At 43.2% G+C, this 27120-nt stretch overlaps 1 protein-coding gene across 1 annotated transcript in view; it reads right to left on the reverse strand.

Annotated features, from left to right (window-relative positions):
* The window catches only part of COLEC12 (collectin subfamily member 12), a gene marked incomplete at both ends in the record, with an annotated part of 97395 nt that overhangs the window by 59446 nt on the left and 10829 nt on the right, over nt 1-27120 (reverse strand). The window contains one exon of the mRNA XM_080364141.1: nt 25930-25980. Coding sequence (XP_080220267.1) covers nt 25930-25980 — 51 coding nt within the window. The remainder of the gene's footprint in view (nt 1-25929; nt 25981-27120) is intronic.

The following is a 27120-nucleotide window of genomic DNA, read 5'->3' on the forward strand; positions in this document are numbered from 1 at the left end:
CTCTGCAGTTTCATTTAAAAAAAAAAAAACAAAACTGGGCTATGCTTACTTCGTGCAGTGAAAAATTTCCTTTACCTCAGATAGGCACTACTAGCGATGATTGGAGAAACTGGTACATTGACAAATAAATTGTGTTCTTATTTGGGTGCAAAAAAAAGATTACAAGTTATTTCGAATGGCAGAAACTTCTCAAAACAATTACCATTTTAAGGTTGTAATTTTTTGCAAACTGCAGATTTCCCCCAGATATGAAACTACTTGAGAGTCAAGATCACAGTGTCAAATTCGATCTAGAGTTGAGCTCTGATCTTTCCTTCCTGAAACACAGTAGAGCTGGGATTCCTACAGGTTCTGGCTGGATGCAACTCATCTCCAGCACTGGTACAACTGGCATCTCCTCATTCTGAATGTGCCATCAGCTGAGACATGGGGCCAAATGTATGGATTAAATACAAAATGGTAAAGAGGGAAGAATTCCTAAAGGATGTATTCCAGAGAAGCTGTTATGTATTTAATTAAAATACATTGTTCTGAATTATATAATTGAAGTACAACCAAGAAACTGTGCTATGGGGCCTAGGACCTTTTGGGGAGTCTTACTACGGATCATACACTGGAAAGACCTGTGTGATATGTTTAGTCCTGTGAAGTTTCTTAGCCACAGCACAAGCTGGCCATATAGTTACTTCTCTTATTTCTTGTAGCTACATTCTGAAAGATATTTTACACTGCTACGCCACTTTTCATCCAAGGATTTAGACAAACCTGTAAAAGTGCCATTCCCCACCATTGCCACAATTTAAGAACCTCCCACAGTAACACTAAGCTTTTAGTAAGTGTCCCAAAACTTCTGGCTCTTATCTCTTGGGCTACAAATCACTTGTTCAATGTGTTTTGTGTTTTATTTCCATGCTGAGATCATGGATCTGAGATATATTTAGGTAAAGTTAACTAGATGCCTTTGACCAGCCTTGCTTTGTCTCCAGCTCCTTCACTTTCTCCTGAGCTCTGTGGTTTGCTGTTCTAAGAGGTGGAGAACCACACAAACACTGCTAAGCGTATTTTCTCCTCCTTAACTTTTCAGATGATCATGAAGTTAATTTCCCAACACAATACAGGCATTTCCACTAGAGCTAGAAGATCATCAGTATGTCTTGACTCTCTTGCTGCCTCATATCAGAGCTCAAATTAATTGCTAATTGCTCCACAGGTTCCTCAGGAACACTGCTCTGCCATGACTGCTAGCAAATTCCTTGCCTCCATTTCAGTCTCCCCTCCTGTATCAAAAGGATGTTGACGCATATTTCCGCTGTTGAAAAGATCAATGATCACTGTGAGAAGAACAGTGAATTCCTATTGTTGTTGAGGACAAGATTTTCATAAAAACTCTTCATCTCTCCTCACCTTGTTGATGAACATGCAGTTTATCGATAACACGACACACGAGAAACCAAAAGATTTGTGATGAAGACACAGTGATTGCTCTTTTTCTAATAAAAAAGAGGAGTGGCTAGCAAAAATCTTCTTTGGCTTCAGATGTCTTTAATAAGTCAAATGGATACGCAAGATGTAACTGAGCCTCTTCCTCTTTAAGTATATGCTGTGGGAATGGCATCATCTGAAGTATGGCTGGGCAAAGAAAATCACTTAATTTTGAAATCTGGTTCTGAGAGAAAAATTGTAGCATAATGACCTCTGGTGAAACAATAATAATAATAAGAAAAAAAAAATCAGGATATGTCCCTAATTCTACTAGTGTTATTGTCATCATCATTGCATTCAGTACTTATGTGTGTTAGCCCTAACTCCTATGTTGTTTCACTGTGTTGGAACATGTGGGGTATAAACTAAGCTCCACAGATATTTTGTTTCTTGCTTATTAAAAAATCAGGAAGCTTCTTTTAACAACCATATTGACAAGAAAAGCTTGCACAATTGACTGAAAACTGTATCCTTTTAATCATTTTTATGGTGGAATAAAACTTCTACAGTTGGCCCACAGCATTGGAATGATATTGGGAACATTAAGTGGCAAATCAAGTGCTCCACTTTTGAGGGATTTTCTCCCCCAGCCTTTCAACTTACACATTTATAGGTCTCCCAAGTGCTAAGAGGAAATCTGTGCAAAATTAAGTACTTGAGCCCAGTTACACTGGCAAGACTCACATCTAGCCAGAGCCTAAAACTGATCCCTTCTAAGAGCACTTCAGCGGACTGAATTTATTAGCAATCTGAGCCTGGGTGCAAACCACACACTGGATGCAGGTCAGTCAGAAAACAGGCTCAGTTCTTGGTGGGGCTGGGGATTAAATAACCTGCCTCGGATACTGGATCTGAGCAGCACTACCTCAGATCCCATTGGTGTTAATTAACGTGTGTTTGTGAGTCCAGGCACTGCACCACAGTTACACAGGCAGACCTGTGAGTGCAGTGCAAGCCACCTGCATGATGGGGTGTCCCTGTTGGGATCTGCTGATAGAGGTCTGGCTGGCTCCAACTGCTTTGTTACACAGGGCCAGAGGATTCCCCAGGACCTTCACAGCCATTCCTATGACAATGTAGAGGCACCAGCCTGAAATACATTCTGCCTTCTCTTATTTTGGGCATGTTTTCACTATAGGCTACAATAGTCCCTTGTTTTGCTGTGCCAGGCAGGTTTTATTTCTCATTAGTCCTGTGTAATCTCAGTGTTTCTCTCTCATACCTGGAGAGAACGTTAAGCCAAAATTAATGACCCATGGCTAACATGAATCTTGGCTAATATATCATCAGGACTATATCTCTGCAAGCAGCCATCTCTGCTAAGCATTATTGGTCCTTGTCTTCCTGATTCTGCTCTACTACTCTGTGTAGCTTACTAACTTGCATTATATGTAACATCTTTTGTTGTTTAACACTAATAGATCCAGTTGAACTATGCATAATTACATCCAGGTCTCCTTCAACGGATGGCTTGTTCCCTCTGTCAATGATCTAATAAGTAGAGATACCATAAAATGCAGAATGAGTAATGCACACAGAGGTGATTATTATGCTGTGGTGCTCATGGTAACAGCTGGAACAGATCATGGATTACTGAAGCTACATGGGCTTTGGGATGGTCCCTGCAAAACATTTTCAAGAATCCAGTTTCTTTCAGTGCTCAGATTAACATATATTTCCAGGCTGTTTTATCGTTCTTCCAAATGACTGTTTCCTTCACTCCATTTTCCATGTCCCAAGGAAGGTTATTTAATCTCATAATAGAGATATCCTTGTGAAAACTGGGGAAAAGTGGAAAAAGTCTGCAGCTCACAGTCATCCTTATGTAATAGTTCATAGGGAATCCAGGACACAAAATTCTCTCTCATCAATATCCCCATAATTCAGTCAGCCGTGATAAAAGTCATCAACAGGCATAAGCGCCTGATGCTGGACAAGTTACATTGGTGAGATGGATCAAGTGAAAATTCATTAGTTTGACAGTGTTAGGAGTCAAATCCAGCAGCAGACCCAGGAGCACGGCTCCAGGATCTCCACTGCTGACCACAGGCGTGGGGAGGGGGTAAGCTGGAGGTGGCCCATCTGCCACCCACCTGGTCAGCATGTTATCCAGAGCTGGAGACAGTGGACTGAAGGAGAGGTCCATGCACTGAATACCGCCTGGGATGTATATACACTGTGCAAGGCTCAGAAGTGTTATGACCACTCTGAAAGTCCTCTCAATAGAAAAGGGCATGTGCCAAACCACCCGACACTCCACAAGGGGAGGCAACAGCAGTTTAATTTACAGGGGATTGGTCCATAGGGTAAATGAAAAAGTGTGCTGCAGCTTGGGAAGGAGATGGAAGAGAGCAAGGGAAGCAAGCCCCAAGGCCAAAGCGAGCTGTAAGTGCTCATGCTGGGTAGGGAGGTTTCTCACCTACTGGCCCAAGCCCAGAGCATGTTTGCTGGCAGAAACCAGGGTGCAAAGGCTCAAGGAACCCCAGGACCCCAGGGTAGCTCTTGTTCCCTGAAGAGCTCCATCCCCCCAAGTTATCCAAGGGTGAATCAGCCCTTCCTTTACTACCACATGCTTAGCCAAGGACAGCTACACTTCATTACCCCTCAGCAGTGAGCACGCCCTAAACCGCTTCTAAAAACTTTCCTCCCAATTTAATCCCTGACCCCCCTGGCCATTCCCTAGCTCCTCTACATTGTCCAAAAGCTTTTGGAGAGCAACAGAGCAGGTCAGCCAGACTCCTTCCACACCTCAACAGAAAAAGCAAGATACTCATCCTGTTCCCATTACACGTTTTGGGAGCTGAGGCACGCAACACCTCAACCATAATGCTGCAGCTCACTGGAGATTCGCAGCCAATTCCTGGATCGCTCTGTAACGTGCCACGGGAACCTTCAATGCTGACCTCCCTCTGTGGAGCCGAAGCTCTCATAGCAGCTTCTCCAAGAAAGAAAATGCAGTTAGCATCCACCTACAAACATCCAGCAGGATGGGCTGCAAGTCTTAAAAAAACCTGTTGAATATCAGTTTGATAAATTATGCATCCTACAGAATCATGATCTGTCCAGCTTGCTTCACTATACCTGGCTACATCACATTCAACCCAACTGAGACAAAAAAACAGGCAGAGCTGATGGACTCAGCTGCCTGATTAACCCAAGGAAAGACTTCCATCAGGTTCAGTGGGCACCATGCCTGTCTCCACAGTTGCAGAACAAAGGTATAAATGAATATCACGGTTTTCTGTCAGGAAGAACTGCATGAGAGTCAGATCTCACTTGCAGCTCTATTCATTCATTAAAAAATCAGTTTCTTTATTTCTGCTGAAAATGGTCTAACCACATGAAAAATTGTTCTTTGATGCAAACACATACTACAATAATAAAAAGTGGCCCATGTCATCATTTTAGATGATGAACAAAATAATTTAAATGTATAGTAAGTTAAATATTTAAGTTAAATATATAATAAATATATATAGATATAATATATATACACAATATTATATATATTATATGCATTGTGTATATATAATATATTTTATATATATTATATAAATATATAATAAAATGCAGTAACTTGATGGTTGTTTTTTATCAGAATAAAAATGTGTTGTCAGCAGGTTCCATCTTCTCTGCCTTTAGAGCCTTTCAGCAAAACCACTATCCCTCTGTTCTGGACAGGTGACGTTTCTGCTTTGCCACAGCTGTGAGCACTGGCACCACCCCTGGAATTTGTACAACTTGAACTGGTTTGTTTATATTTGCTTATAAAAAAAAGACGAATTAGCTCTCACAGACACCAATGTGGAAGTAACAGTGATACCACAGAAGCCTCAAACTTGCCTAACCCCTGCTAGAGCCATGCTGAATTAGCTGTAATACCTTCCATGATGCTGCTGCAGCAAGGAGTCTGTCAACAAGTTCTCCTGCAGCAAATAGCGCTTGGGGCAAATACTGTCCTGATCTGTGTGAGAAGCTGAACAGTTTTGTAGCCACAACCACATCACTTGATGCTAAACCATTGCTGAACTGATCTAAATAAATAGGAATACTACACCCCTCCCCATCTTCCGTCCCCCTGCCCTGTTCTTCAAGTTTTTGGAGAGCTTTTCATTATCCAAGGCATATTTTGGATGCATCTAGAAACCATCCTTTGAGCTGTACTACATATTCTTTCGGTGATTTTTTGACTGTGCATGATAAACTCACATTGTGTTCTGATACTCAAATTAAAAAAATAAAAAGTAACTGGAAACCTCCTATTAAAATGTCCCTCTGTTGATTCCAGATTACAAAGCTTAAATGAGATGAAGACAATCCACACATAAATAACCTCCTTGGCCTGTACCAGCAGAGACCTAGATGTGTTAGATGAAACTACACAAACAAATAAAAGAAGCCTTTATGCCTGAATAATACTTCAGCCTCCAGTTTACAAGCTGTTTACAAATAGGTCTAGAAGCAATTGTTTGTTCACAATATTTTTTGTGGAAAGCAACATAAATAAGAACATGTTTTTATATGACAGCTAACAGAAGAATTTATTTATTTATTGCTCATAAAGGCTCGAGAACTCAGCCATTCAGCAGGGAGGCTCTCCTGGAACCACGGATGCTCCCAAAATGCTGTCTCAACATTCAATCAACTCTATCAATCTATATTTCAACTCTGTTTAGGTCTCCAGCCTAGAAGCCATCAGAGCAGATGTGCTGATTGCTGCTATCACATCCTTCCCTTGGCTTACTGGTTATTACCCACTTTGCTTATCTCAAATCCTGAGACCACAAGGCCCTTGGTACCTGCACGGTTCTTGTCGTGAATTTTGGTTAGCAGCAGATGCTACTGAAATAAGCACCACGAGTAATAGAAACTGGAAAGGGAACAGTTGTTCATTGCAAGCATGAAACATTTTAGTCACTTCTCAGATTTTTCTGCACATATGAAATATATAGTTTCTGTAAATGGAGGGGCAGTCTGTAATATTTTTTAGATCAGGGCGCTGCTGATTCAACCATAGTGAAGAATGTGACACTTTTTTTGGGGAAATTAAACCCAGTGGAATATTGTGACTATGGAATAAGGCAATTCCATTTGAAAGATTTAATTTTACAAATATTTTCAGATTTTTCTGTAAGGAAAGCTAAAATAAGCTGTAGATAATGTTTAAACTCAGGACAAATTGTAATGAACAAGCATCAAAACATTCCGTAACACTGAAAAATTGCAGCACTCAATTGAAATGTGTTTATTTTGAGGTAGCAAAAAAAGGAAACAACTGGACAGTATTTCTAAAGAAATTACTGTGATACCTCATGCATCTCTGGCTAGGGAGCCCAGCCTCATGATGAAAACTGAGGCATAATTTATCTGATCTGTTTCTCTCTTGAAACAAAGATAAAAAATTTAAAATCAAACTAGAATAAAGTGGTTCCTGTTGTTCACGAACTCTGAAATTGTACTTCAAAATAAAGCAGTCTAGGCTTTTCCAAGACGATCCTTTTTACAACTGCCCCTTGTTGGTGGGGGGAGTGAGGAGCAAAACATATGTTGCCTTTATTTGGGGCAACAAAGCACAAAGTTAGAATACTGGAGTTTTCTCTGGGACAAAAGAGTAAAAAGTCGTTGACAAGCTCTAGTATTACAGCAGCACATCAGCATTGCATTCTCTTTGAATAGAAGTATTTCTGAATAAAAACAAATCAATGTACTTGGAATTTAAGAAAAAATTCAGCCCTGTGCAATGCAGTCATATTTGTAGCATGTAATCCCCCCAAAGAGATCTTAATTATAGAATTATTTGGTGCTTAGAAACTTCCGTATCACAAATATATGGACCACTAATCATGGTGAAAATACACTGAAAAAATACATTTTCCACCCAGTCTTTCATTAAGTTCCTGAATTAACTGCTAAAAGTGATGACATACCTACTTGTACCAACCAGTGTGAAACTCTGGTGAGACCCCATATGGAATAGTGCATCCAGTTCTGGATGTCCATCCAGTGTCCACAGTACAAAAAAAACCACGGACATGTTAGACTGGGTCCAGAGGAGACCACAAGAATGGTCAGGGGGATGGAATACCTCAGGCTGAGAGAGTTCAGGTTGTTCAGCCTGGAGAAGAAAAGGCTGGGGAGACCTTATTGTAGCCTTTCAATTCTTAAAGGGGGCCTACAAGAAAGAAGGAGAGAGACTTTTTACCAAGGCAGGATGAGAGGCAAGAGGGTAGATTTAAACACAAGGTAGAAACTTTCTATGATGACTGTAGTGAGACAATGGGACAGGTTGTCCAGGAAAGTTGTGGATTTCTCATTACTGGAAGCATTCAAAGTCAAGTTGGATAGGGCATTGAGCAAACTGATCTGGTGAAAGCTGTCCCTCCCCATAGCAGGGGGCTTGGACCAGATTTCTCTTGAAGGTCCTTTCTGACCCAAACCATTCTGTGATTCTGTGTTTCTATGCTCCTAGATATCCAAAAAGGTACTCAAACACTGAGAGAGTGGGGTCCAGTGGGGTTCCTGTTACTTGGGTGTTCTGTGCCATCATGTCTACGGGTTTAGCTTTTGGTCACAGATTTGCTTTAAACCATCAACTACTGCCCAGTTAAAGCTTTCCTCACGTATTTGATATGTCAGTCAAGAAGAATCTCTGATTCTTCCAGTTTTACAGGGAGCCACAGAGCTGGTTTAATCAGGCTTTGGAAAACCAAACTCAGAGCATGTAATGAACATGTACAGAAAGATGATGGTTACTGCACAGATGACAGGAATAATGCACATCAATATTGGGGTGAGGTAGGTAATGCGTAAGAAGAAAGAACATGACAGTTTCTTATTTAAACACGAAAACTGCATTTTAAGAAGGCATTTTCAAAATAGTAACTAATCTGGGTGAAGACCTTTGATTCTATTTGCTTCCTCTAGGAGATGTGATAAAAACATATTATTTTTTTTACAAATAGACTGAGAGTATATGGACCCTCTGATACAATACCTGAGTTGCCTGATGAGTATCTGATGATGACACCAGCTTATAAGGCTTTATTTGTGAAGGTTTGATGTCAAGAAAGTGAAAAATGCAAATTTTCTAGGACAAACTATGGTACACTAGAAGAATTTATCAGCAGCTGCCTTCTTTTTTTTATCTGAAAAGCTTATTTACATTAGTACAATTTTCCCAACAATCTTCCCCTTTGTTACAGTACTCTCTACCACAGCTCATCACTGACCCCAAGTTATGCTAGAATGGCTTGATGATAAAAAAAATGTTTGGTGTTTAAGAGGAGAACTTGGTAGAGGATTCACTATTTTAGCTACGCTTTACGAAGAGAAGCTATTGAGGACCCCAGTTCACAGGTACACGTGAATATGAAGATCTGTCCACACGTATGGTGTGGCAAGGGCATCCTCTGACCAGAGGGCATGAGGAGCTCCATGCTGCGTAGGCAGCAGGTCAAGCAGTTGACATGGAACCTTCTTTGCCCCCTCCCACCAACCATTTGCGATCGTTGCTCTGGGGTCCTGAATGTAGGCCAAAAAAGAAAACAAACCCAGATTTTGAGACACAGGAATAAGGGAGAAATATTTCTCTTGACATTTTTTTTCTTTTCATTGGCAGCCACTAGCAGCCACTGCTCACGGGTTTGGTATGTCAAATGTGGTCCCAGCACACAGGCTGCAGGTGAGGCAGCTGTTCAGCCAGGCCTGCTGCCACCACAAACATGTTTCACCTTTGCAATCTAGTTGGAATTTATTTGTTCTCTATTATGCTAAATGCAGACAATATTATAAAACAAACAAACAAACCCCCCATATTATTAATATGTTTTCCAAAGGTGGTGATTTATTGTGACCAGAAGTCTGTGACAAGGATCCTGTTTGGCCAGTCCTGCCTTTTCAGTTCCTTGAACTGCGGTATCATGAGAGGAAAGAACATTACACTTCCTATTATCTTGACTTCTTACATAATAGAAGAAAACAAGCTTGGGCTGAAAATAACCCAAGAACCCTGTACCAAGACCAAAAAAAAAAATTACTGAAAAATTAACATTCCACATGTTTAAAGAATGTAAACAAAAATGTCATTACACAGACATGCAGAAAACTGGTGTTACTCAAACTGAGTGCTGCCAACGCTCCATCTAATGAGTTGTCGAATCCCGAGACAATCAGAAATGGCTCGTGAGAGCTTAGTGAACAACAGCATTTGTTTTTCCTTCTGATTTCTCCTTATTAAAAGCTACAGGGAAATCACTGAACTAGAAAGACTACTTCAATTACTCTTAATTGCTGTCGGTTCTGATTAGCCCAGCCCACAGTGATCCTGCATGGAGCAGCACGGGGGACAAAGCAGGTGCTTCCGTCTCTTCACGGCACTGTGGAAATGCCATGGAGGGAATGGGTATGAGCTCACGATTCACAGAGGCCGGTGATACCCATGACTGCATTTCATGTTAAAAGCAAGCCTTGGCCTTCCTGTTTTGCTTCACTCTTTATTTTTTTGTGTTATGTACCCTTGCAGAGGGAGAGGGATGCTACTGCTTGGATGTGAGAGTGAACACGGCTGCAGCAGCTCATCCACTGAGGGATGTGCACATGGCACAGGGGGCCAGTTACATAAAAGCAGCAACAAACATTCTTCTAAAATGAAGATGAGGCCAGAGGCCTGCCTCAAGGGAGCTGAGTGAATACTGACACTTTTTTGAGGAAAATAGAGGACGTAAGATAAGCCTGGTTCTTGCTATTTCTCCTTTAGTATATATTTGTAAGTCAGTTGGGGCATAACAAGAAGTAACCAACATGGTTCTTGGACTCACAGCAAGAAATAAAGGAGTGTCAGAGAACAGAGCTGCAAGGTGGCAAGCTCTGAGTTACCTGGCTCGTTTCTTATAACCTTTTCCCCAATAAGAGAAACATACAGACTGAGATAGTATATATTACCAAATAGAGACGAAGATGGATATAATTTTGAAGCATAAAATATAAAACCAAGTTTATCTGTTAGCCCTTTTATTACCTAGTCATCTAGGACCACATTCCGCATCTCTTTTTTCATTAAAAAAAATAATACAACAATGAGAATGTAGGAATGTCTATCTCAAATCAACTTGCAGTAAATACCAAATTATTAAATAACTAAAGGGAAACAGACTCTTTTAATACTATTACTCAGCAAAAAGATCCAATACTGGATTTTAAACAAGTATAATTTAACACCTGTCTTATAACAGTGGGATGATGCAAATATAGTCAAGTCACTTCATACTTCAACACCAGTGGGGACAATGCTGCTTTACTCAGTGGAGTTGTACCTGCTTACAGAATATTTGTCTGTGACCTAGGAATGTAATTTGTCAGAAATAGTCAGAAAATTATCTGCTCCCCTCATATTTCTAAAAGCCATATAATATTATTATGAGGAAATTATGTTATAGATGGCTCCCGTGAATTTCAAAAGGAGCCTGAAGGAAGAAATCCCAGAAGAAAACATTTCTTTGCCTACTGTATAACAGCTGAAATGCATAATCAGTATTTTAAGGCCCGGGAAATCAGCATGGAAAATCCCAAATCCTCATAACAAACCATAACCTGAAAAGAATGACGGTCTGCTGTGGCTATCTCATCTGCACCAGGCAGAGCTGCAGACAAATTACAGATTGTCCTCCCCTCCGCCCCATCGTTCACTGAAACCTTGCCCACACCACTGTTCAAATATTTCAAAGCAGCCACTTCAACTTGAATGTCTAGTTTACTGGAAATCTGTTGGCAACGTCCTTATGAGTTGGTTGAAAAATAAGCAATGTAATCTGCAAAGCTTTAAACCAGTGCATTTTCAAACGGGGAAGTCTGCTGACTGCTTTTTCGCTCTCTTAGTAGTGGTCAGTGCTGGCAGCGAAATGCTTTAAAAAACACACAGGCCATGCTAGAAAAAGATCAAAAGCAGATCAAATGGCAGGGCAGCTCACATCAGTCTCACAAGAAGGAGAAAACAAACAAAATGAGAAAATGAGATTTTCTTGCTGTGCATCACTCCGTGCTGCTCACCTGCATGCAGGGGCTCTTGGGCACAACGCAGCACCTCTGCTGTGGGGCCCGTACCCACAGAGTTAGCAGGACCATGCCATCCATCACTGCCCCATTCCCCTCCTGACACTGATTGCTGGGACTTCATTGTGGTAGCAGCCGGGCTTTTCCTTGCAGCACTCTTCCTCTTGGGGCTGCCACTTCTGGGGAAGGCAAGCAAGCCTGGGTGAGGGTTTAACTCGATTGTTGAACAGCGACAGGATCCAGAGTGATGGTGGCCTTTCTTGGAGGTGGGTAACAGATGTACATGTAGGGCCTGGCTGCCTCCCAGGGTGGGAGGTGAAGCACCGTGGGGCTGTGCCGAGTGCGAGCCATGGCCGTTGTGGCATGGCTGTCCTTCCCTGCTCCCAATGCACCACATGCCATTTTATTCATTCACCTCTTCAAGACTACACAGACTGTGCTATGCTAAAAATGTGCGAAAGCACACGGATAATGCTCTTTTTTCTTTAAGAACATGATACCTTTTAGAAGCTTTGGAGGTGTACATGTTAAAAAAGAGTCCCCACACAGAGTCTTGAATGCTGTACACACGTTCTATGGGGCTTTCCTAAAGGGCTGTGTGGGGACCCATATAAAAAGTAATGAGTTATGTTTATAGCCCTATATATCCCTTCTGGACAGGCATGTAACTGCAGCTGACCGGTTAGCACCCCCTCCACCCCCTGCTCTCCCCCTCTTCATTCTCCTTTCTCAAGCACATGTGAGAAGGCAGCAAGCAGCCACTGATTTCAGGGCACACCCGGCATGGCTTAAGCAGCAAATTAATAAACCCTCGGCCGGGATTTCGGAGGCTGGCCGTGCCGACGTGAGCGGCGGCGGTCTGTGCCCTGCTGACACAGCTGGGCTGGGGCTGGGGCTGGTTTGTGGGGGAGATTGGGTTACAGGGCAGAAATCATAACAAAGGCAGGAAACAGATCAGCACTCCGGGGGTTTAACACCCTCTCCAGGGACCCTGCCGGTTTTCCAGGTTGCAGATGGTTTTAACCCTGTCTTGAAATGCACCCGTGTGGCATGCTTTGCTCTGGTGAAGTTGAGCCTGGAACATTAAATGAAAGCAATTCAAGGCAGCACAGGAACAGCCCCAATAGACACCAGTCGGAGCAGTCCAAAGGGTTTTACATCACTTTCTATGAATGGGCTCAGAAATGTGAACCCTGCTGAACGGTGTCCAAATGATAGTAGTCAAGCTCTCGTGACGGAGTCCTTCGGCTGAGCTTTGGGACTACCCTCTCCCCGCTGTTCCCTGCCAGCTCTGCCTGGTTTTGCCAGGTTGCTGCTGGGGCTCGAGCTTCCCCGCAGCCGCAGAACGTTCCCATTGCTTTACAGCCTGGCTCTCCATTTTTTGCTGCTTCCAGCACAGGGCAGGAGGAAAACCCCAGCTGACCTCATGCAGTTTTATTGACTCCAGGGCCAAAAAAACAGTTGTGCCCTCAACTGCTGGGTTTCAGTGGCTGAGTTAATGCAATGTCTCCATCGGAGGGGGAATGTCTTTCATCAAACCAGCTCTGCAGGACTGGGAGTATTTTGTTTAAAAAAACTTAAGGAAAATTGTGCAAACACACCACCAATTCAATCCAAGTACTGATTTGCTTTTAGGTGTTGGTTTTTCACTTTGTGGCAGAGTACTTTAGGAACAAGTCCTGCCTGTGATGCAAAGTGTTGCCCATTGTAAAGGAGAAGAGGAGCTAGCTACGTGATCTCCAAATGAAGGTGTTTGGTGAAAAGAGGACATTTCTCACTAGACTGTAATGAGCACAGCACTACCCTCAGTTCCCGCTAGGAGCTCAGACATTCTTGAAGTAGCAAGCTCAACCTCAGTCACTTAGAGGTTACGAGTCCATTTCATATACGATTCCCATAGCAAAAGAAGAGCCAAGTGCCTGCCAAAAATGCTTGCTGTGAATTTGCCCAAGTAAAAGCTGCAGGACTAGAGTGGGATCACGATTCCTTCCAGCAGAACTGTCTGAAGGGCACATCTGCAAAGGTGGTGATAGTCCTATAACACACCACCCTTGCAAAGCTCCTGCAACTGGCAGAATAGGGAGGCTTTCCTAATTCATTTTCCACTGTATTAAAAGCACATGAAAACTATTAAAAAAAAAAAAAAAAGACATAGGAGTAGAGTAGCATAAAAACCCAAACAAACCTCAAAACACACCCACCCTGGAAATGTCTCTCATTCACAGCTTCACTGAGTATTTTCTTTTAACTCACCACAAGTCTTCCCAGAAGAACAACTGAGAAGACATTACAGATTATTTACTTTTCTTTCTAAAACACTGTTTCAGAAAACTCCTAGAGGGGGAGAAATAAAATAAAATTATTATAGTGCCACATCAGCTCAATCCGCAAGCTCAAAATGAAGAGAACTACAGTGACCTAAGTATTTGACGTAAGATGCTGTTTAATTTCACAGTCAGCTCTTCTGCTTCCTTTTACAAAGACACTTCCACTCAGTCTCTTCTAGGCCAACTTCAACAAACACATATTCTTGGTAGCTCTTATGGTTATTTTGTGAGGTTTTTTTTGTAATCTGGTTTCATGCATGTGAGAATTCATTCTCTGCAGCAAATGAAAGGCTTTCACAAGGGATCTTCTTTCCATTGGAGACATGATTAGAGGCTCAGTTGATATTCAAACCAAGCATATAAAAAGGGCTTGTAGTGGAGAATACAGCTCCGTTTCTCTGTATTAAAACACTGGACTACTCACAGTAACCTCTTGCATAGACTGAGAATAAAACCAGCCTCACCATGCTGTATTTCACAAAGCAGTTTGGCAAGAATACAAGTTTCTCAGGAGTCAGATCTGCAGCAGAGGAGCAGATGTGGCTATTGCTGCAATGCTGGGCCCCAGCTGACATCCTCCCACCCTCCCTGTCAGGGTGCACAGCAGTAGCACGCTGGATAAAAGGGTTAGAACTCGTGCCCTCTCTTCGTCTCTTCTTGGCCCACAGTCAAGGTTTGTTGAAGCAAGAGTCAACCTGTGAAGTTTACGGGGTTTACAGGGTGCAGACTTCTCTCTGACAATGGCAGGTATGTCCTGCAGGCATGTCTTGCAGGCACCAAATTTCCCTGCTGTGTCCTCTTGGAGGGCTCAGTACTGAGCCTGAGATGTGCTTTTTACTTTCTGCTGGACTACTCCAGACTTAACCTGTATGGGCAAAGAGAATGGGGGGAATAAGGAGCAGAGTCTCAGCTAAACAGAAGAGGGACTGCAGCCACCTCTGCTTTGCTCCTGCTTCGTCTTGAAAAGAAAAAGCAAAACACGGGGTTCCTTTACGGTACCACAGACCGGTGTCTCCACAAAGCACATCGTTTTATTCACAAAATCACAGAATCACAGAATGTTAGAGATTAGAAAGGGACCCCGAAAGATGATCTAGTCCAATGCCCCGCCAGAGCAGTCACACTTAGATGAGGTTACACAGGAAGGCGTCCAGGCGGGTTTTGAATGTCTCCAGAGAAGGAGACTCCACAACCTCCCTGGGCAGCCTGAACTAAAATTTGAACTGTGAACACGGCACAAAGCAGAGGGATCATCCACGGGTGTGACTTCATGTGCTGTTTTGGATGCTGCAGAAAGGATGTGTCTGACCTGTGACAGAGGAAAGACCAGCAGGGGTGGAGCAAAGAGAAGTTGAATTACAGCCCTCTGAAAAATGGTCTTTACTTTGGTTTTGTTTGATAACCCAAAAGAGAGGCAGTAAAAACATGTAATTCTCCTTTTCCAGAAGTATTTCAGTTGGTTCTGCCCCTCATATACACCAAACTCATTACTTTGACACCACAAAGTTTTCTCCTATTTTAATCAACTGTGACCAACTATTTACAAAGGCATCAATTTTAAAGTTTTCGATATTTTGGAAAGCTTTTTCAGCTCATCTGCAACGAGCAGAAGAACCAGATGTTGGTTTGTTTGCTTCCCCTTAAAACTGATCCACTCTACCTACTCTCCAGTCCTTGCCTCTCCTGCTTTATGCAAGGCACTTTTAGTACGGAAATTTTGCCTAATACTGAAATATGCATGTGGTCATTTTTATAAATTTGTAAGAGGTTAAACATGCAATATCATTAATCAAGCAGAAACCTGTTTTCCTAAGGAGACAAGTTATGGAGCAATGACTAGTTGGCTTGTTTTAGGGAAGCGTCACTGTTTAGGGGAGCACAATGACTTGCGACTGGGGACTTGGAACAGGTTGAGGGCAAGAACCACCGCTCAGATTTTTGGCTTTCCAGACCCAGGGAACAATATGCTGGGGAACACATTTAAAGTACAAATTTCCAGATGGAACCTACATGCAATCTAAATATCTATGGGTCTGGTTTTTGTATATTTGAAGTCGTGCTGTTATGTAGTCCAACACACTGACCCAAATCCAATTTGGATGTATTAATATGAAACGGAGCACACAGGTTTAAATACAAACACCTGCACACACAAGCAGTGGCATGCAATAACTTCTGGGGACAAGTGGATTTAGTTGTGCACAGATGCTATGTTAAAACCTTGACAGCAGGTGTGCAGATTATTCTGGCTTCAGACCATTTAAAATGTTAATTAAGGACAGGAGCTCTCCCACCCCAAAGCTGGGTCTTACAGGTCAGATTTAAAATGAAATCATCAGTTACGTGAGGTATTATATGCTGTATTTCCACCTGAAGCGATTAACTTCTAGGGAGAAGGGAGGGAGGAAGAAAAATATCCTTTGGCTCTATCACAGGATCACAGAATGTCAGGGATTGGAAGGGACCTCAAAAGATCATCTAGTCCAATCCCCCTGCCGGAGCAGGAACACCTGGATGAGGTTACACAGGAAGGTGTCCAGGCGGGTTTTGAATGTCTCCAGAGAAGGAGACTCCACAACCTCCCTGGGCAGCCTGTTCCAGTGTTCTGTTGCCCTCACTGAGAAGAAGTTTCTTCTCAAATTTAAGTGGAACAAAAATGATCAGAGGGCTGGAACAGCTCTGCTGTGAGGACAGGCTGAGAGAGTTGGGGCTGTTCAGCCTGGAGAACAGAAGGCTCTGGGCAGACATTATAGCAGCCAAAGGTGAGGAGGGACTCTTTATCAGGGAGTGTAGTGATAGGGTGAGGTGCAATGATTTTAAACTGAAAGAAGGTAGATTTAGATGAGATATTAGGAAGAAATTTTTACTGTGAGCATGGTGAGGCACTGCAATAGGTTGTAAGAGAAGCTGTGGATGCTCCATCACTGGAAGTGTTCAAGGCCAAGTTGGATGGGGCTTTGAGCATCTTGGTCTACTGGAAGGTGTCCCTGCCCAAAGCAAGGGGGGTTGGAACTAGATGATCTTCAAGGTCCCTTCCAACCCAAACCATTCTGTGATTTTGTAATTCTATGATTCCATCTGCCATGAATCTGTAGCATTATGAAATAGCTGCCAGAAAAGATGCTACAAAGTCCTGTTACATTGGCCTGAATGTCCGCACAAGACTTTTAACACAAAAATCTCCTAATGAGCATTAGCTGTGCTGAAGAGAAGTGGGTCCTGGTGTCTTGCACTCAGTCTCCTACAAAACCTCCAGCTGCCTCCGTTAGGAGTCACAAGCTGAAATACAAAAAAAACACATTCACTTTTTATTTATTTAAGGCATCAATCTCTCTCTCTGGCTGGGTAGATTTTCCAGATGCATTCCTGACCAGGCTGAAGAGTATCTTCAGGACACAAACCTCTCCACGCACTCATTGCGCAACATTTGTCCATGCCGGCTCCAGGCACGGAATGAGACTCCTTCCCGCTCACGCCTCCCTCCCGACCCCCCTCACTTTCTAGAATCTCAGCCTACTCACTTAACCCAGGCTGAAACAGGACACATGGAAATTTCTCAGCTCCCTGGCTGCTTCACTTCAGTTTACCCATATGCAGAAGGTTAATCAAGACTGGATAAAATCTTATTCCAGCTTTCCTTTGGCTAATCTGTTGTACTGCAGCACAGTGGAGTTTTAACTGGTTTTGACTTAGCGAAACAACATACTGTCCCTTGTAAGTGTCTGCAAAAGGCAAAATGAGCCTAAAATTCTCGTAGATTCTTTATTTGTCCCATCCCTGTTACCATTCTCTCTCACAGGCTTCTTTAGGCATTTATATGCCTTCCCCAGCATTTATATAGGACATAATACAGAGATCTGGTATTGAAGATCTCTAGGTAGTAACTCAAAATGACTATAAGCAAAGCTCTCACTCAGCATGGAAGCCTCTTCATGCAGCATCAGCCTCTCCTTGCTACTGCCATTTTAAGGATGGGTGTCTTTAGAGAGGTAGATGTCTAAGCTCCCTAAAAGTAGGTAGAACTAATCCCATGCTAAGACTTACATTCGGATTTCACATGGAAGTCTATCTTCAGACGTAAAATTTTCTCTCTGAAGATCATCAAGAAATTTGCCAAGTACTACAACATGATGTACCGCATTCGTGGTGTCACCTGTCCCAGCATACTGGCCAGGCTCAGAGCTGCTGAGTGTGATGGGTGGGGGACAGCAGAGATCGCTGGGTTTGTGTCGAGGTCCAGGTACATGTCCAAGTTTGGGTCTGAGCCAAGCTGGTGAAGTTTCTTACCTCTCTTGCAGTGGCTCCAGCCAAACAAAGGGAAATCTTGATGTAATATTAAATGACATCCTATGTCAAAACATCTTGGCACTTTCGTTCTAATGCTTCTGAGAGTTCAGCAGACAAAACACCATACTAACAATTGAATCTGATCTCTCCTCTTCTCTGGGATGTTGCTGAAGTGGACAGCAGGAGACACGGCTGCTCCTTTAACTGTAGCAAACAGGAATGACTACAGGGGCTTTTGAGCAAGGCGGCCAAAGGAGGAGAGACTTCCTAATCTGACAGCAAGGAGCATATTGTATGAGGTAGCACAGGTGTTTATTAACATGTCTGTCAAGTTGACTTGTACCAACTATTTATCTGTGTAGCTGCTAATTAAAACATGCAGCTCTTGGCTGCTAGCATACTTGTTGTTCATAAATTTGCTGACAAAGTAACGGCAGCAGCACTGCTTCATGCAGACTGCACGTTCGAGGGTCTGACTCAATGGGACGCTGAGCAGCATTTGCAAAGGGCTAAGTGCCCTGCAGAATCAGGTCACTGGATGTCACCTCTGCTATGTCACTTAACATCGGTATTAGAGCTCAGGGATATTTTGAGGAAATTACCAAGAAATATAAGGAATCTAGGATACCAGTGTAAGCAGCACTTGACAGATATGTGTTTTATTTGTGTGTGTTCTTAGATACATCTAACAACATAATTTCAAGGGAAAATAGCACCCCCTTTCTCACAAGACACAAGTTTGTCACTGGCAGTAAGCACAGCACAGGCACTTTCTGATGGGGAATGACTCCAAAGTTGGTACAGAAAAGTCAAAGATCAATTAGACACATTTGAGGACTTGCAGCCTTAGAGTTAACAGCATGCAGTAAAGAGCAGAGTATAGTAGCAGCTGGCTACAGATGCAGACTTGTATTTTGAATAAAGCTGAAGAGGAGCTCAGGAGTAATGCTAATGTGTGTCACAATCTCACAGCAGTGAGGGAGAGTCTGCTCACAGGTATTTCCAACTATTTTTTCTTCCTTCTTGTGATGGCTTCTTATCTGAAATTTTGATTTCTCTCACAGTTTTCCTGTGTTACTTCTTTGCATGGAAACATAATAGTAACAAGTGCTGAAAATACAACACTTAAGTTTCCTTCCAAGACATCAGTTTCACAGGTAATGTTGTTATGATGTCAAACAGCCCATAAGGCAGCTTAGGTGTTTTGGCAACAAGCTGACCTTACCAAACATCATTATTTGTGCAGCTCGTGTACAGGGAAATAAATACAAAGTCCCCAGATGTTGCTTACAGTGTGGCCAATAATTTTCATTCCATTAGTAAATACAACACACTGTTCAGCCCACACACCTATTTTATAGCTCTAATGAAAAATAGAGAGCAAAATCTACACATAATGGTGACCGTACCACCTTTCAATGCACTGCTATAAAAGACTGAGATTGGTCAAACAGGTATTGCTCCAAGCGTGCAAATGCAATATATGAAGAAACACGTCAAGAATTTTAATTGTACTAGATAGGAAAAACCCGTAACTAAGAGAAAATAGATTGCCTACATAAGAGCACACAGCTGGAATGACTTTAGTCTGCACAGCACTGCTAAGAGGCCTATTTCTGGGTTTGGATTAGAATGAAAAGTGCGTTTAGCCAGGCACAGCAGGACAGGTTGGAGAGGGGCAGCTCCAAACCCACAGACCTGAAGGGCTCTTACAGCTCCTAAGTTAGCACAGGACACACAGATCTGTTAACTTTTGGGATCTCGCTATTACTGCTGACGTTGATCGATTTATCAGGGTGCACCAACTATTTTCCATCTTTAGGAAGACTGGTGGTTTTAAATTTGTGGTTTGGATGTATCAGCAATAATCCATTTATCACCCATGCCTTTTACATCACAAGAGACAGAAGCTACTGACAGAGGAGGCACACAGGTGGCACGCAGGCACCTTGACAGCTTGTGAGCACCTTGACGCTCCTCTGCAATGGCAACAACTGCACGCATGTCAGTGTTTATTTATTTATTAAGACTTCAGTTCCCTGCCAATTGCCTCAGTACTCTGAATATGTACTGGAAAATAAAAGATAACAAAGATAAACCCTTACATAGGCAGTGCCTCCAAATGCAGCCCCTAACGCATGGGACTGAAGCCCCAACACAAACCCCGAGGGTGCTGGGCAATCTCCACTGCTCAGGGCTCACCTCAGGAGGGCTCTGGCTCGGCCCCCTTCCACCTTACTGACCACTGCAATTAAAGAGTCATTCCAAATGAAATTTCTCAGCTTAAAATGAACAGCCACACAGGCACCGCTATTCAGTGTGGATTTAATTACCCCAGGATGCCAGCAGACAAAATCCTCATCTGATAAATACAGCCAGGCCAGTGAACTGGAAGCAATGTGCCTGACTTTCCTGTGTCTTTGTGAGTATTGGTGACCTTGTGACTTTTTATTGAGCTGTACAATTACATGCTGCAGGCATACATGTGAAGGAATGCCCAGGGAGAGATGTGGCTTGTGGTACCTGAAATCCCTCACTGGTCATTTACAGACCGTAAAGAAAAGTTGACAAATTTCTAAAGCTTAGAATTTTTTTATTTTTTTTCTTATTAGGAGCTTAAGGTTTGTGTGGATATAGCACAACACCAGACTGATGCCAGACATTTTGTGTGTGTGTGTTATTATAGATGTGAATAATGGCCTGGATTTATCCAGAGATGAGGACTAAAATTATTCTATCTTTGCAGTGTTAATCAATAAACACTATTCATAAACTATCACAAAATTCCAGGCCTTGGGTTTTAAGAAGAGCTTATCATTATCGTGTTTGAATTGTTATTTATGGGCAGAAAAAAATGTATTTTTTAAACCCTTTTATATCTCAGAGTTTTCATTCTTCACTGTAAACCATTCATAAAGCTTTTATCAATTGTTACATTCCTAAAACTTCCCAGTTGCAGCCTATCAAAGGTGAAGACAAAATATATAGCTTGTCACTGTATAAAATACTACAAATTATATATAGTGAGAAAACAGTTATTAAATGTATCAAGTTCAACTGCTACCAAAACACTCATCAGGGGAAAAAAAATAATATTTTCCAAATATGTTTTGAAACCAGTACTTTTTTTCCCCCGCTTCCTTTTAGTATAGCAGATTTCATTGCTGCATGGCAGGATGATTTGTCCATTTTTGGCCTAGAAACTCCTAGGTGTAATCCTTACACCTGGAATGATGCTCAGGAGCTAGGTTGTTCACAAGCGCACAGAAGTGACATCCTGACCTAGGCATCTCTTGCATACCCTATGGAAGAGACCTAATAAAGTACCTACCTTACTTGAGAGGTCCCCAAAGTAACTTTAATCCCTCCCCCTCCTGTCAGTTGTTGACCTACATGGTGTGGGGAAGGCCAGAGAACCACTGCCTTGGTGCGCACTGGAGATACCTGGGGACATGAGGGACCATCCCCTACTGATGGCTCAGCCCCGTGGCAGTGGGAAGGTGAAGGTGGGGAGGATCCTGACTCATGATCTAGAGCAGGGGGGTGACCGAGACAGGTTGTACTACAGAGGACAGGCTTACAGCCTCAAATTCTGGCTGTGTCTGCCAAGGGAAAAGGGTAATTATCCTATACAAGCTGTTTAGTCTCCTACTTATCTGTAGTGTACTGGCCGTATCTTTTGATTCCTTGGGAGGTTTCTCTTCATCAGCAGGGCTTTCAGCTCATTTCTTGGAAGCCTGTTTTCTAAAACATCACAAATGTACTTGGCAACCATTCAATGACCATCCCCTTTGCTTTCAGCTGTTCCATATTGTGCCATAGCTTCAAACTATGCAATGAATAACTTCACACTGAAATTCCTGCATTAAACACACTATTCAGTAAAGTGCAGGTTTTAAGTTCTAGAACATTAACATAAAGAAACAAATTTCACCATGCTCTCTATATGTATTACCTAGGAGTGCCACAAGCTAGAAAGACCAGAACTGCCATCTCAGAGTCCATTAGTTCCCTTCAATTCCTTTGCCTGTGGCTACACCTGGAGCCCAGATCTGAGAGTCAAAACCCTGTGGTGAAGAGATCTCATTCTGCTGTCTACCACCTAGAAACTAGTCTGAGCTCTCAAGGCTGGAATTTAGCATCCCAAAACTGTGTAATATTGAAAAGCAAGTTTTGCTTTTTTCTCATTCATTCTTTCCCAAAGTGGGGTGTGTGTGCAGTAGCGCGGACCAATGACACTGATTGACGAAAGAGTTAACATCAGTGGCAATCCAGTAGAGGAAAACCAGTGGAGAGGCACAGCTTGTTATCTGGAACAGATAACTTCAAAGCAGCCTGAGCAGTGACTGATCATGAAGTAATGATGATAAGAAACATGCTTCCTCACATGCTTTCTCACTGCAGCGATCTGGAGGCATTGCAGCTGAGCATCCCAACTCTGGCAGCGGCTCTGCACATCTGTAGCATCCACTGAGATGAAGTAAACAGCATCAGTCAGCTGGAATGAACTTTTTCCTCAGCCTTCCTGATCCCCTGCAGCAAATTTGTCCCAAGCTCAAAAGAGAAAAAATGCTGGTGTGTATTTTTGCTAGCATCTTGGAGTTCTCTGCATCTGTATTCACTGTTATTTAATATGTTAGTGTGATATGCTTAGTGTGTTTGGCTTAATATGACCAGTTAATTTTCTGCTGACTAAAAAATAAAGTAGCATGATACATTCTCTGAAATCAGCTTATCTGAGGAGGAGAGACAGAAAGATTCCGAAAAAGGGGAAGTGGTGTAGGAAAGCACGTATTCAGTCCTCTTTTCAAAAGCTTCTTCCCCAAAATGAGAATTGTTGGAGAAAGACTCCTTCCCTCCCTCTGCAGATCTCTTCCTTCCTTGAACCAAACTACAGGCTCCAGCAACAAGGAAACTAATAATAAACTCTTCAGCTGAACTCTAGGAAAGCAGTTCGGTCAAGGCTTTGCCTGCCAAGTGCTGACCAACACATGTTCCCAGCTGCCAGCAGTGACTCACCATAAGCCATGTTTTTTACAAACCAGTTGTACTTTAGCACGTTTTACTCCAAACAAAGACTCCCATTTCCAAACCATGGAGTCAAAGGCACTTGAGTCATGGTCCTCCTACCATGTCTCATGTCAACAGGACATACAGGGACTGTTCTGGGCACAATATATTAATACAACTGCTCTTACACCATGGCTCCTGACACAAAAAACCCACTGCTGCTGTTATCATTGCCCAGTCCAGCAGGCTGTACATGAACAGTGCTGGGAGTTCTATAGTGCCAGCCAGCAGACAGGACAAGAGTCCTTTCAAAATTACCTTTCATCAAGGCTTTGTATAACAAAACTTGGTTCTCACCTTGGGTTTCCCCCATATTGCCTTCTCTCACCAGTGAGGACACAGGGCAAAGAGGGACCACCAGGCATAACATTTCCTACCGGTCAGGCAGGAGCTTGAACTACTCAGCTGCATTTCAGCCCCAAGAGCAATCTCTGGTGCTTCACTGGAAATGCCAGTGAATTTGTGGTTTTGCAAAGACGTGTATGTCACCTTCCTGAATGGAGGAGCCTGCTGCCAGGTGAAGTAGCCAGTGCTGCTGAAGGCACGTGGCTCCCACTCCCTCCAGAGGTTGCTGAGAGGCTGCCTAGAAATGCAGTGAGGACTGGAAACAGGAACACACCGAGTTGGGTTTTCTGAAGAAGGGGAAATAACCCTTTCAGGGGGCCACAAAAGCCACAAACAGCATGGGCGCTGGTGAAGGAACATATGGAAACCAGGTCAGGTCAGCTCCTCCTTATGCTGCCCTGAGGATGAGGAAAGGGGTATGCGAGGAAGTTCGGGCTTAAAAGTGGTGCAGACAAAGAAGGCTTCTGGGATCAGGACACTACTGAATTCCACAACTCTCACCAGTGCCATTGCTATGGCTTCATGGTCCCATTTCCCCTTTTGATGAGGCTCTTGCATAGGAAGGAAGGGTTTGGAATGATTTGGAGTTTAACTCTCAAGTATTACAGACATCTGGGACACCTCCCTCATCACAGTGATGTTGTTTTCATGAAGGAGCATGGGGGTTATGGTTGTTGCCTAAGGGCAGAACTACACTGCCTCCTCATTTTGTGGTGAAATCTCCTCCTCCTGCCACCATCAATCTGCTGGCCCTCTCCTCCCTTCTCACCACCCCATGAAGTACAACAGCACAAGCATTTCTGAAAAACCTCAGATAAAACTTGCATTTTTAAGGTGAGACATGACTCACATTGATAATACCACATTACCCAAGAGAAGGAGAGAAATTAAAGCAAGTTAACGTGCAAAAATCCCATTGTGTGACAACAGTGCACTTACTATTGGGATAGTAGCAACAGTGGGGTACCAACTCCTTGCTAAAACTCTTTGCAGTTCACTGCAAGAGCATACTGACCAGAGATAGCTAGGTAGGGGACAACACAGAGGGAAGCTATTCTATAGGTGTTAATAAATCTTCATATTTTTTATTCAGCTGGAGGTGACAGAAATTAAGAGTTAGCATTTCTTCCCATTTCTCAAGATTTTTTTTTTCTTTTTTTGCTATTCCAGGGCCTAATCCAGAAAAGGGAAAAAAAAAAAAAAAAAAAGGAGTAGGAAAAAACCCTGTGTGCAGCCTTGTGGCAGGACTTTCCAAGCCACAGATGCTGGCTCTGTGGCTGGCTGACCTATCCAAAATAAAGCGCAACAGCAGGGAGCGGTGGAGTAGTTCAGGGGGTAGAACAGGTCATGCGAATGTGATCCCCACGTCCCAGTCGCTGCATCTTCTTACGCTGCTCCTCCTCCTCCTTTTGGGATGGACGGAATTGTTGACTTATTTTTTATTTTCAGCCTGACTTTCCTATATGTTTGCCAAGTGGGGTTGTTGAAGGTGACTCTTGTTTCAGCCACTTTCCCAGGAGAGAAAAAACAAGGTGAACTTTTATCTCGATCGCTTACAGTTGTAAAGGCAGCTAGTGGCTTGGAGGATGAACCTGTTTGGCAGAGTCAGTGCTGTGGGAGCTCTGAGGCCACCATGTCACCTCCTCATGGCTGGAGGGCCAGCAGTCAGCCTGCCCCAGGCAAAGCCATCAGCTGCAGAGGCTGAAACTCTTCCCGGAGGGAAAGAGAGCACAAGAGCCTTGAAAAGAGCCTGAAAGCTGCTGCGCTCCATGCAGTGCCATGTGTGGCACTGTCTTCTGCACATGAAAAGGGCATTTTCAGTGAACAAACATCAAAAAGGGAAAGAAAGTAGAAAAAAATGGCAAGAAAGTGACCAACCCCTTGTATTAATTTTTCTTTTTGAGGGGAGTGCACGACATATGTCCTGGCTCAGCTGTCAGTACAACTTCTGTGAGTCTGCAGGACGTCCCATGCCACCACTCTTGGGAATACCTACAAACCCCACTGCGCATCGGTCTGTGGGCCAAAGGAAAGCCCAGCTGGGCAAAGGATGTGTAAGAGGCGTGGACCCTTTTTAACAGTCAGCACATTCATTTCTGTCGAGGCTTCATTTTAACAATGAAAATGACCAAATAATGAAATCAGCTACTTCTTGTTTCTGATCGTGGCTCTTTCTGAAGCATTAAATTTGCCAAGAAAATAAACCAAGTCTAAAAATCACACCTTTCTCTGGGCAGATATTAGACTAAAGTGGATAAAGGGACTGTACCTGTATGTTTGGAAGCTGCCGGCAAGAGAGAATTTCATAGCAAGTGTCTGACTTACCCAAAGCACTATGCAATAGCAAGCTGAAAGACCTGCTGCCACTTACCAAACCTCTTGTAGCCAAAGGACTGCACCTCCTCCTCCTCTGCAAAATCGTCTGGAGAAAGAAAGACAGAGGAACATATTACTACTACCACTGGAAAAATACGAGAAGTTTTTATAGGTGCATGTTCTTAAATTAATGTATTTGAAAGTTTACTGAGTTTGTAAGGCATGTTACTGATTCTCCCCCTCCATTGCTCATATCCCACCTCTTGTCCCTGGGTAGAAAAAGCAGTTCAGAGTCTTTCCCCCAAACGAGTATCACCAGAAGAAATCCAGACTATTCTATCACCTGGCAGCTATCTAGGGGCTTGCTTGGCCACCCAAAGTATAGACCAGAGCAGACATGTCCCTCATCACGATGCCCATGACTGTCACCATTGTGCTGCTTGGGCAGACTTACCCAGACCACGGCACTCACTCCAACCCTCTGCCTGCACTGTGTGGGTGGTCAGGCTCAGGTTATACACACATCAGCTGGGCCCTTTGCATAAAGTGCTATATGTGTAGCTATGCCAAGTAACGAGAGGAGTCAGAGGGGATGGCTGTCTGTCCACCCACCACCTCCCACAGGCACTAGCTAGGCCTGAAGAGGCAAGAACCGATTAAAGAATGGCAAACGGAACTGAGGATCTCAAACAGATGAGAAAAGTAAAAGCCATTTTAAGTCCTTTTGTTCTCAACTTCACCACCTAGCAAGGAGTAAAATGCTAATATACACAAATGCATTTTGTCGGAAGCCTAATTTCTCTCCACTTCCTTCCAGCAGCAAAGGAAAAGGCTGGCATCAGCAGAAGAAACACACACACACATGACTTTTTTAAATTTTTTTTTTTTAAAAAAAGGATATGTTTTTGTTCGTGTGTTCAGCCTCTTTCTGACAACACAACTCCTCTTTCTGCTGAGTCAGGGAAGGCGGGAGCCCTGCCTCTCCAGCAGCACCAGCCTCCACACCAGGGAATCATAGAATGTCCTGAGTTGGAAGGGACCCATGAGGATCACAGAGTCCAACTCCTGACCCTGCATAGGACAATCCCACAGTTCACACTATGTGTCTGAGGGCATTGTCCAGTCTCTTCTTGAACACTGTCAGGCTTGGGGCCATGAAGGCAGCACAGCCCAGGCTGCCCATCTCCTGCTTCCCCATTTCCCAGAGGAAGCAGAGGAGACCTGGTTCCCCTCCCACAAGCACCAT

This window comes from Nesoenas mayeri, assembly GCF_963082525.1.
Source record: "Nesoenas mayeri genome assembly, chromosome: 2".
Lineage (NCBI taxonomy): Eukaryota > Metazoa > Chordata > Aves > Columbiformes > Columbidae > Nesoenas > Nesoenas mayeri.